This window comes from Cyanistes caeruleus, chromosome Z, assembly GCF_971803275.1.
Source record: "Cyanistes caeruleus chromosome Z, bCyaCae1.hap1.1, whole genome shotgun sequence".
NCBI lineage: Eukaryota > Metazoa > Chordata > Aves > Passeriformes > Paridae > Cyanistes > Cyanistes caeruleus.
The window spans coordinates 34,873,283-34,885,642 of record NC_141732.1 but is presented as its reverse complement, the minus strand read 5'-3'; the positions used below and the strand labels follow the sequence as shown (position 1 = coordinate 34,885,642).

General features: G+C 40.0%; 1 protein-coding gene across 15 annotated transcripts in view; it reads left to right on the top strand.

Moving 5' to 3' along the window:
* The window catches only part of GNE (glucosamine (UDP-N-acetyl)-2-epimerase/N-acetylmannosamine kinase), a 60,573-nt gene extending 48,470 nt beyond the window's left edge, over positions 1–12,103 (top strand). For all 15 annotated transcript variants that reach the window (XM_086866871.1, XM_086866872.1, XM_086866859.1 and 12 more), the window contains 6 exons: positions 2,522–2,732; positions 5,115–5,244; positions 7,043–7,264; positions 8,217–8,399; positions 8,965–9,081; positions 9,803–12,103. In XM_086866871.1, the coding sequence (XP_086722997.1) occupies positions 2,522–2,732; positions 5,115–5,244; positions 7,043–7,264; positions 8,217–8,399; positions 8,965–9,081; positions 9,803–10,038 (1,099 nt within the window). In that variant the 3' untranslated portion in view covers positions 10,039–12,103. The remainder of the gene's footprint in view (positions 1–2,521; positions 2,733–5,114; positions 5,245–7,042; positions 7,265–8,216; positions 8,400–8,964; positions 9,082–9,802) is intronic.
* The last annotated feature ends 257 nt before the right edge of the window (positions 12,104–12,360 follow it).

The following is a 12,360-nucleotide window of genomic DNA, read 5'->3' as shown; positions in this document are numbered from 1 at the left end:
AGTCCTGTCTCACTGGGGAGCTCCCAGATGACTGGAGGTTGGCCAGTGTGACACCCATCCACAAGAAGATCAGGAAGGAAGATCCAGCACACCAGGGGCCTGTCAGCCTGGCAAGATTATGGAACAGATCGTCTTGAGTGTGGTCACATGGCACCTACAGGATGCCCCAGGGATCAGACCCAGCCAGCTTGGATTTAGGAGGGGCAGGTCCTGCCTGACCAACCTGATCTCCTTTCCTGACCAGCTGACCCACAAGGTGGATGCAGGAAAGGCTGTGGATCTTGTCTGCCTGACCTTCAGCAAGGCCTTTGACACTGCCTCCCACAGCACACTCCTGGAGGAGCTGGCAGGCCAGGCTTGGGCAGGAGCACTCTCTGCTGGGTGGCCAGGCCCAGAGAGTGGAGGTGAACGGTGCTGCATCCAGCTGGGGACTGGGCACCAGTGGAGTCCCCTGGGGATCTGTACTGGGACCAATCCTGTTTAATATCTTTATTGATGATCTGGACAAGGGGATCAAATCCACCATCAGTAAATTTGCAGATGACACCAAGCTGGGAGCAAGTATTGATCTGTAATAGGGTAGGAGGGCCCTGGACAGCCTGGATTGAAGGGCCAATTCCAGCAAGATTTAACAAATCCAAGTGCTGGGTCCTGCCCTTGAGTCACAAAAACCTCCTGCAGTGCCACAGGCTGGGGACAGAGTGGCCTGACAGTGCCCAGGCAGGAAGGGACCTGGGGGTACAGGTGACAGCCAAATGAACATGAGCCAACAGTGTGTCCTGGTGGCCAAGAAGGCCAATGGCATCCTGGCCTGGATCAAGAACGGTGTAGCCAGCAGGAGCAGGGAGGTCATTCTCCCCCTGTACTGGGCACTGGTGAGGCCACACCTGGAGTGCTGTGTCCAGTTCTGGGCTCCTCAGTTCAGGAAGGACGTTGAGATCCTTGAACATGTCCAGAGGAGGGCAACAAGGCTGGTAAATGGTCTGAGACACACGTCCTGTGAGGACCAGCTGAGGGTGCTCGGGTTGTTCAGCCTGGAAAAAAGGAGGCTTGGGGTGACCTAATCACTCTGCACAATCTTTGAAAGGAGGCTGTAGCCAGGTACGTGGGGGTTGGCCTCTTCTCCCAGCAACCAGTGACAAGATGAGAGGAGAGTGCCTCAAGATACACCGGGGGAAGTTTAGGCCAGATATTAGAAATAATTCTTCACAGAAAAAGTGGTTTGGCATTGGAATGGACTACCCAGGGAGGTGGTTGAGTTGCTGTCCCCAGAGGTGTTTGAAAAAAGACTTGATGAGGTACACAGTGACGTAGTTTAGCTGATAATGTTAGGTCACGGGTTGGACTTGATCACGTCAAAGGTCTTCTCCAGCCTAGTTTATTCTGTGATCCTGTTATTTGGGGTCTGGAGCATCTCTCTTATGAGGACAGAGAGAAAATGTGGAAGCCAGCCCTGTCTTGAGAAGACAATAGAACTGGGAGGGGGTATCTCTTCAAAACATAAAAATACCTCCAGGCATGTGCCCAGACAATGGTGCCAGATTCTTCTCAGTGGTGCCCAGTAACAGGACAAGGAGTAATGGCTATAAACCAAAACACAAGTAACATCAACATGAAGAAGAGCTTTACATACAGGGTGGCAGACCACAGGCACAGACTGTCCAGGTGTGCTGTGGGCCTCCCTCCCTGGAGACACTAAAATCCCACCTGCACGAGTTCCTGTGTCACCTGCTCGGTGTGACCCTGCCTTGAGCAGGGGTGGGTTTGGCCTGGATGATGTCCAGAGGTCAGCTCAAACTCAAGCTATTCTGTGCTTCTATGACACGATACTGGATAGCTGATTTGACCTCAGGATACATAGAGCCCTGAGTGCAAGCTTCCAGAGAAACTGCAGAATTCTGGCAAGGTGCTTTTCCTTATTCCTCAGTCCTAATGAGTATTGACCCTCATTTCTCCAACACATAAGTTTGTATAAATATTGATAGATACTTATTCAGCTAAGGACAAGGATAAAAAGAGTGTTTCATAAGAATCTAAACAGAGCAATAAAATTGAATTCTTTAATACGTGATGCCATGTATGATATTTTAGAAACAGACATGTTGAAAACTGACATGAATGTAGTTTATTATTACATAGTTGGCATCAGTGTGATAAGTACATCTTATTTCATTTGTAGCACATAAACAGTCCATATTTTTATTTCTGATTTATGGTGTGGGTCTCTTCATTAAACTTAATTTTACAGGGGTTTTGGCACCATTTTTTTTCAGTTTCCTACATTCCAGTTTCGTACTCCAAAATGGAGCTAGTGCCAGACTTGAAAGATCTGTGTGTGTTCTGTAAACCATTGTCACAATGTACCATGTTTCATGACAAACTTTCATAGTGTGAGCTGCAGTAATGGCAGTGTGGCCAGATCATAATATTGCAATGACACTATTAAACTTTTCTGTCATACAAAGAACTTTATAGACTGTAGTGTTATTTCAAATTACATTAATTCTTTTTTGTATTATAGCTCAAAGATATATGGAGATGGTAATGCTGTTCCAAGGATTTTGAAGTTCCTTAAATCTATTGACCTCAAAGAACCATTGCAAAAGAAATTCTGTTTTCCTCCTGTCAAAGATAATATCTCTCAAGATATTGACCATATTCTAGAGACACAGAGTGCGCTGGCGGTGGATCTAGGAGGAACAAATCTCCGAGTAGCAATTGTCAGTATGAAGGTAAATATTCTGTTGTGCTTCTAAATATCCTGAAAACTTCATTTGGCTTTGTGGATATGGGCTCGTGTTGCAAAAGAGCTCCAAAACAAAGCAGTCTGTTGACTTTTGTTGAGGAATAAAGATTTCTCCCCTTCTTTGCTGCCTCTCATACAGTCATGATACAACTTGCTTAGTGGTTTGCTCTTCTAAGACTGATATTAAACTAGCAATGCCCATTTGCTGGTGCAAGGTTGTAGCTGCCTCTTTGTGCAGGTTGACTATGGACTTTGAAGAACGGAACAACTTCCACATGTGTTGGTTCTCCTTAAAAGGTGATTCAGTTCACCCTGCAAATTTTTGTGTGTAAAGCAAAACATGGAAGGCTTCAATAGTAGGCTTTTTGCTTCTCCACTGCCTTACACTGCCATGTAACAGACACACAAGATCATTCTGAGCAACAACCAGTATCTAGGCAATCAATTTACTGAGCTCTGCAGCATTTCAAAGATGTGAATAAAAGTCATGATGATAAGTCTTTGGCTTTTATTTTCAACAGTATTGGACAATTGCATCTACACTCCATATTTGCAGATAACTAGATCAGTTCAATAAGTAGTTTCCCAGAGGACAAAATAAGGTGCAGAAGCATGAAAGGTTATGTAAAGTGACCTGATACAGTCCAGAATTTTTGCATTCATTTAAAAGGTGTCTGACAGATCTTCAAGGTCTTATAGACAGCTTTTAAAAGTGTAATATTTTTAGAAGCAAAATTGACACAACGTTTTTTCCTGTGAGTCAACACAGCCTGAAAAAAAATAATTTAAAAAAATTCTGCCTACTTTACAGAGCTCAAAGTGAGATTTATGAAAATTGAAATACTAGCAAATCAGAGTGAAAATAATCAGACTTTCATAACAAAATTTACACAAGAGATGTAAGCATTTAACAGCCAGTGGCAGAATATGAGATTTCATTTTATTTTCACAAAAAAAGATGATTTCAAAAATTCCTTTTTCAAAGCTGTTATGTCTTCTGATAATGTTTGCTGCAGCCTTCTCTTCCAAAACAAGTTCTCTGTTGTGCCATCCAAACTAAAAGTGAAGAAGAAACTAAGCATCCAAAACTCTATTGCTCATGTGATGCTAAGATGATGGGACCCGATGCTCAAAACCATTGTCAGTTTGGAATTTTTCCAAGTTCTTTGGCATCAATGACTCGGCCATATTTTTTATAGACTTTGTTACTCCTCTTTGCTTAGTTGCATTAATTCAGTGCAGTTCCCTTAGATACATTGCACAGGGGATTTAACAGGGAGAATAACACTCTTAGGCAGAATACCTTCAGCAGTCTCTTGACTTAATCCTGTGATATAAACAATTAATTAAGATCAAATCCTTAGTACCCATAGATTCCAAGCATGTGTCATGAATACTTTAATTACCACTGCGTGACTAGGGTTAAAAATAATCTTCATGGCCATTCCCCATCCTTTCCAAAGTATTTACAAGGGCATGTAGTGACAGGACAAGGGGGAATGCCTTCAGCCTGAAAGAGGGTGAGACTAGATTAGATATTGGGAAGAAATTCTTTATTGTGAGGGTGTGGAGGCACTGGAACAGGTTGTCCAGAGGAGTTTGGGATGCCGCATCCCTGGAAACGTTCAAGGCTAGATTGGATGGCATTCTGAGGAATCTGGTTTGGTTCAGTGTTCCTTCCCATGGTAGGAGATTGGAACTGGATGATCTTTGAGGTCCCTTTGAACCAAACTATTCTATGATGTATCACACTTGATACATGGTGATGGTACTCCAGAGATACTGCAACTCAGAAGTGTAATTTCTTAGAAGACAATTTTCTGAAAGTATGTGTGTAATTTTGCCTTGAAATTTCTAGCATTTCTCTTTGTCTGGTTCTCCTTTTTTTGGTGAAATGGCGTTGTCTGTGACACCAAAGAAACCTTTTATGCAGTCAGATTAGAAATAATTTATTTTTAAAGCACTGTGGTTTTTCTGTCCTTTTTAGCAGTTGTTTCTTTCCTTTTTTTAAGACTTCAGTGTTGAGCTTAAGTGCATTGCTCTGTCATGGTTTATGCCTAACAAAAGTTGCAGCAGCTCTGGTGATACTTCCTCACACAAGCTACAAGTTCCTTAAAATGTGTATTTAATTTCAGATGGGAAGTTGATTACAGAAGCAGAATGTAATGTCTAATCTTAAAAACTTGTCCCCTAGAGCCATCAAAAACCTTGCCTGCAGGCCCAAGATCTAAAGCATAGCATCTGTATTTTTTTTAAAGAGATAAGTTATGGCTCTCTGTTTACAAATTGACCTGTAATTTATATGGAAGATAAACGTCATCATTATATACATTTTTCTAAGGCATGTTTTGTTGTTTTTAATTTCTAGGGTGAAATAGTTAAGAAGTACACCCAGCTCAACCCTAAAACCTATGAAGACAGACTAGCATTAATTCTAAAGATGTGTGTAGAGGCTGCATCAGAGGCAGTAAATGTAAACTGCAGAATTTTGGGAGTAGGTAAGTTAACAAATACTTTTTACATCTATGTTTTTCAACATGAAATTAAATAACTACTCATTAACTTAAAACACCTTTCTAGAATGGATCTTATGTACTTTAAGTTCTTACATTTTCTTAACAAACGTTTTTAGATGTTTAAACGGAAAATGAGAAGCAGACTACAAAGACTGAAGTTTCTCCAGTTTGTAACAACCATTAAACAATCTGTTAAGTCACAGTGAACTATATCTAAAATGTGTTTATGTAGCACTCTGGATTTTGAAGCTCTCTGCTGTCTTTGCCTTGTAAATCAGATAGATGTTCAGAATTTCTCAAAACAGCTCTTGAAACAGCTGCAGATAAGTGATGTTTTCTCTGCTGTCTGCAAACTTTTCTTTAGGGCTAGGGTCAACTGTGCAGCAGAATTTTCAGACCAAGGCAGACTAAAAAGACTAGAATGTTAGGAGTGAATTTGTAGCTAACAGAGACAAAAGCAGCCCTTCTGCTATCTTCTAGTTCACTTTCAGTACAGTTCTGTGTTAAATGGTGCTTATATTAGAAAGGACTTCTTCAGTTTAATGGTGACTAGGAGATTTGGCTAGGAGATACATATTAGTTATTTATGAAGATGTTGACTAATGTGTCCTGGATTTTTAAGAAGGACAGAATCTTTATTTTAGCTGAGAAATGTTCTCAAAGAAAAGTAGCTTGTTCCAGATGAAAACTTACCTGAATCACACACTACAATGAAAAGTTAACTTGAACATGTATTCTTTAAAAACAATGTGAAGTGCACAAAGCCATAAGGAGAAATACTAGCCCTTCAAATCAGATCTTTTTTACAACTTTAATGTTCGATTCAGCTGCTTGTTTTAGAGCTTTTATGGCTGCTTTCCATTACAGCGTTAACCCTGGAACCATCTGTATATGTGACTCAATTATTTAAGCTTTGTACAATAAAATGTTCTAAAAATTTTGTTGTCTAGAGCTGAATACCTCCATAATAGAGACCTTCCTTTCAGTGGTCCTGAGACACTCCATCAACTCTGGAAGCCTCTCCAGCTAGGGAAAACTGGGTTGGCTGATAGAGCCTGTTACTGACCTACTCTGTTCAGGAGACAAATCTCTGAACACAGTTTTGTTCTTTCCCAAAAACAGCGCGTTTTTAAGTAAAAATCACTAGTAATCATTTTTAGTCATTCTGAATGCTGAGAGTTACAGCAGACTCACAGACACTTAACAGTTTTCTAGGGTTTGAATAATTTATTTTTGCTGTTATGTCTTTTGTACATCACTAACAAGAAACAAAGCTATTAAGCAATTTGCTGCAATCTTGCCTGAAATAGGAATATTAACTCTCTCACTAACATTAACCACTACCCATCTAGTTAGTCTTAAGATACTCTGTGCATAGTGATTAGAGGCATGGCATTCTGTGAACTATCTTCTTTACTTTGAGTGTGATTGAGCATTGAAACACACTGCCTGGAGAGGTTGTGGAGTCATCTTCTCTGGAGATACTCAAAATCTATGGACAGAATCCTGTGCCTCTTGCTGTAGGTGAACCTGCTTTTAGCAGAGAGATTGATGATAGATGATCTCCAGAGGTCCCTTTTAACCTGAACCATTCCATGATTTTGGGATCTTTACATGTCAAATGTTGAACTGGCAGTAATACTTCAAAATTTTTTTACTTTCATGCTCTGCTTCAAAGCCTAGTATTAGGGGAAAAAATATCGTCATTAGAAAAATAGATTTTTACTTAAAGTCTGTTACACAGACTTAGTTTTCATTTTTCTCTGTATTTTTGTGACAGGTATATCCACAGGTGGACGGGTAAACCCTCGAGAAGGAATTGTGCTTCACTCTACAAAACTGATTCAGGAGTGGAGCTCTGTGGATCTCAGAACTCCTATATCTGATGCTTTGCACCTTCCAGTCTGGGTGGACAATGATGGAAATTGTGCTGCTCTAGCAGAGAGGAAATTTGGTCACGGAAAAGGAATAGAAAATTTTGTAACACTGATTACTGGTACAGGTGGGTATGTCATAGTTCAATGAAATCCAAAGTCCAGCACCATCACTTAGAGGTTCAGATGTTCTATAGGCATAAAGATTACCACTGTGCCTGGAAAACAAAAAATTATTTTGCTACACTGTTTGTTTGGTTTAGGGTGCTTTTTAATTTATTCAGACAAGTAAAACCACTTCCATAATTTAAACTTCTTGATGAAAGAAGTTCTTCTGGTACTGCTCCACAGGCAAGTAAGGAAAATTTGAGCAACTTCAACTGGAATAATTTTGCATTTTTTCAGCTTTATAGCTTTATTCTCTTTCAACTTTAGAAACACAAGTCAGATCAGAATATGTGTCTAGAAGATAAGCAGCTGAATATAAAAAAGTATGCTTAAATCTCAAATGCAAAGGTGGGGTAACGTCTCTCATTTGTGAAGTATATAGTCTGTTAGATGGTGGCGATAAGAACTAGCTGATGAATCTACACACAGTTTGGGAAGGGGCAGCAGAGGCATCCACGTTTATGTGTCCTGGCCCTTTAACACAGAGGTTTAACTGTCTAAATATAGCATTAGAACTTCTCCTCTGAAGTATAAAATGTTAGGGCCACTTGGATAGTTTTATTCATGAAGAGCATGACTTACAAGCTTAAAAGATCTGTCAGAGTTAAGTACTATCCATAAGCTTTAAAAAAAAAAAAATAAAAGCATTATATACCATTTTGATCCATATATGAATAGGAAGGAGGGAGCTGTGAGCTTGTGTATTAGGTGTGTCAAATATACAAGAGTTCTTTAACTGTTAGTAATTCTTGGTTTCTAGTGTAGATGACCACTGATGCAAATTATTTTATCTTGTCTATATCAGAATAGGCAAATACAAGTGTCTTGCAGAACTGGGACCTTTAAAAACTGTTGGACAGCAGGGGGTGTTTGTCTTCTTTTGTAACAACAGAAGTCTTAATATCTTTGCAGGAATTGGAGGTGGAATCGTTCATCAACACGAATTGATCCATGGCAGTTCCTTCTGTGCTGCTGAGCTTGGGCACATTGTCGTATCCTTAGATGGCCCAGAGTGCCTGTGTGGCAGCCAAGGATGTATAGAAGCATATGCCTCAGGAATAGCGTTACAGAGAGAAGCTAAGAAGCTGCATGATGGTACCTATTTACTCTGGTTTTGCAAACACAGTTACTAAACTGCAGTATAGGAAGAAATTTTCAAAGAAGGTATTAAGAAAAAATAAATCTGCCTTCTTTTTCTGGGAGGTGACAAGAATAGGTGTACAGGCAGCCTGCACAGTACAGATCTTTTTCAGTGGCAAGGAACATTTGGAACCACTGGTCTCAGAATTCCCAGAAGCACACAGCAGAGCCTGTCTCTTCTTTTTAAGCTTGACGTAAACTAATCTGACATGCATTCTGTGATGTTTGGTTTCACAGTGATTGTCTTTCAGCAAAAGCTTCTTGGTCTTAAGTTTGAGAATATTTATATTTTACTTACCTTTGGGTCTGACAAGACTAGAGAATTACCATACTCTTAACTCTTTGAGTTTGATTTCCTGCTTCTGCAAGTAGTTTCCTGAATAATATAGACTGATTACCTACAGATTGTTCAGGATTCAGTATACAAGTAAAAGAAATTAAAAGATTTTAATTGCCTAATTTTTCACCCTCTGACTTGCCACATTATCATGTCTTGCTCTTGGCTTTCTCTCCTTTTCAGATGATCTGCTTTTAGTAGAAGGAATGTCAATGAAGGAGGAGGAGGTTGTCAGTGCTGCACACCTTATTCAAGCAGCTAAACTTGGGAATAGAAAGGCAGAGAGCATTCTCAGAACAGGTGAGAACATAGCCCAGAGGGCAAAACACTTCCATGATTGTATTTTAGAGGGTACAGAAATGGTAGTGCACTGTAACACTACAAACAGCCTGTACACGTTGAGGCCCTCTCAATATCGAAATTACTAATGGTAATGAGATTTTAAATATAAATGCTGGAGAAAATGTCAGCAGAAGCGTTAAAAGTATCTGTTCCAAAAAAAAAAAAATTATTAAAAGGTTCTGCAAAGATCAATTTAAAAAAATAAGTAAAGTCTCAATATTATCATATTGGAAAATTCTGGGACACTTCACTGTAGGCAAGTGAATGGCTGGTCTGAGGTGGCAAAGGCAATTTATTTTATGTGTTACTTTACATGGGGTATTTCACTGGTTTACTAGTTCTAAGCATAGTCCTCCCTCATACATAGTGGTTAAGACTAAGGTGGTAGAGTGATGCTTTCCTATTTTCTCTTTGCTTACAAGCATGCTTAATGCCTTGTTTTGTCTTTTCACATCCATAATGTTGAATAATGCATTATTGTACAAAAAGAAAATTGCCTTTTCTTTTTGACTTTGGAAAGAAAAGTTAACAGCAGACACATACTACCTGGTAACATAAAACTGTGGAACAAAACACTTTGCTGACTTTCCAGTGTTGCTGTGAACAGAACTGTTTCAACTACTGATGACAGAACTGCTCTGAGTATTCTACTCAATTTCTTTTTACTTCATCATTTCAGCTGGGACTGCATTGGGCCTTGGCGTTGTGAACATTCTACACACCGTGAACCCATCTCTCGTGATCCTTTCTGGAGTTCTAGCTAACCACTATGTTAACGCTGTCAAAGATGTGATAAATCGACAGGCGCTGTCCTCTGTTAAAACAGTGGACGTGGTGGTCTCAAATCTAGCAGATCCTGCTCTTCTTGGGGCTGCTAGCCTGGTGCTGGATTATACTACACGTAGAATATACTAGAAGAATTACAGAAGAGTTAGAGTTGGACTATTCAAATTCCTAATGGGTGGAGGGAATACTTTGCCCCAAATTTTAATTTGATGAGAGCAGCTAATGAATCAGAGTAGTGTTCTGAGTATTTAGTGACTACTTCAGCATTTCCTAATTGAGGTATTATCTTTTTGTATTTTTCCTAAATTTCAGCTGACTTTATTGGAAGTAATGTGCAATTCTGGTTTTTTCAAGCACCTCTGTTAGTAAGCCTATATGTTACTTTTGAGTGTGGCTGAATTATTTATGAGCATCTCTTGCTGTATGGGGATAATGTGTATGGTGTGTAAAATTATTATAACTCTTGGGGATCCATATCTCATTTCCCATGTATGTGAAATGAGAAGTTTACCAGCTTTTCAGTTTCCAGGATTCCACCCACAAAGTAAATAATGATGTAATCACCAGTAGCAGGTAGTAATTTTTGTGGGTGGAAACAAGGGCCTCTACAATAAAAAAAGGCTACACCTAGACATTCCTTTTCATTAAGGACATGGTAAAGGCAACCAAGTTCATTTATTACATCATCTCTAAAGGACATAGTCCCATTTTAGAATCTTTGTATATGAAGGGAAAAAAACATACAGTTTAGTGAGCTTACAGCCTGCAGAGGAGTCCAAACAAACTGATGAGTATAGCAGCGAGCATCTTTGTCTTCTGGCTATGGCCAGTAGTAAATTGTTTGAATTTTAATCTTGGGGGATTTCTCAAGAGGCTTAATCTGGGAGGCTGCTTCTTCTTTGGTAGCCAGTTAGCTGAAATTCAGGCACGTGGCACAGCTGATCATAAACAATGTTTCACTGCAGAGTGACATGACGCATCCCCTCAGCCATTCGGGTGGCTGCAGGTGCACTGCTCTTGTCCTGCTTTCACCATCAGCTTTCAGGATGGAAAGTCAAATCTGACCCTTCTCACCTTCAAAGCATTCAGAAGCCTAGAAGAAAAGTATGTCAAATACCAGTGAAGGCTTGCCTAAGTAAGCAGTGGTTTGTATTTCTTTAATGAGTCCTTGATATATAGTGCTGTCTTTATCCAGCTGCTTTTTTAGCATACTTTCAAGATGCCGGAGAAATTGAAATACCAATCCATCTATCAGCTAATCCAGAAAGATAGGTCTGGAGGAACAGTCACAAGACTATCCTGTCCTGAATTTAATGACCTATCTTGACATTTAACTCAACCACGGATATTCTCAGAAGTCCAGTAAGGTGTTAGCATAGGGGCTATTTCCACGCTTGAATTTCTTCTCCAGTCAAAATGAAACAATCTTCTGCAACCATTACCCTCTGCTATACAACAAACTTGGACTGAATAGCTCCTAGTACACTCGCTAATTCTGGGATATAATCTACAGATTATCTGTATTTCACCCTCTCTTCCACAAGGAATGCTTGTTGATAACTCATGTCTTCAGAGCAGATTTCAGGAATACCACCAGATCTCCCTCCTGGTGTCTCCAGGAACAATCATGCAGCCTCTATACCATAGTTTCCTCAGACTTGGCAAGTAACTGGTTCTTAATTGTTTGCCAAGCTGTACTAGGCTTTATGTAACCAAGGAGTTTTAGTTCCTTTTCCTACACATCTTGATTTACTTGATGATTCCCATTACCTTCAATACCAGAGCTTTAGCTCTATGAGTAGGTCAACAAGAAACTGCAGTGACAGTAGCTCAGATAAGGAATAATGAGGTTCTAGCAGTGGGGAGGCCTGTCATTTGATCTTTCCATCCTCTACCGTCACAAGGAATGCCTGGCTGGAATGCCTGGCTAAAAGTGGGACCAGGCTTTTGCTTTCCAGACCCTCTGAAGCTCTGTATTTCTGGTATCTAAGATGTCTTTCCCTAGCAGCTGAAGGGAGGGACAGAAAAAACACAACAGACTAAAACACAGTTGAAAAGTGTTACACCTTTAACAAACGATTCTTCAAATGCTTTTGAAAATGCTTTTTTTCTGTCAATTGGCCAAGAACCTGCTGCATATGTCCAAGCAGTTTATAAAATCAGAGAGAATAAAAAGTCATATTTAATAGTGTAATAGTGGTTTTGTCTCTCCTTCTTTCCCTGTTCAGAAGCATCCTTTTAACTTCAGGTACTTCAATGTGGACCAGAGATTTTATGGACATTAGCCCTCGGTTGTATACAGTCCCAGAAGGAGCAAACATCATATGTTCACAGAACTATGTAGTACATAGTACTGCACATTATGCAGTAACGTGTTCATCTGATGCTGGCCCAGGGTCCTTTAGAGTAGTCCGTACCATGAAGACCGACTCAAGTAAGGGCAAACCAACC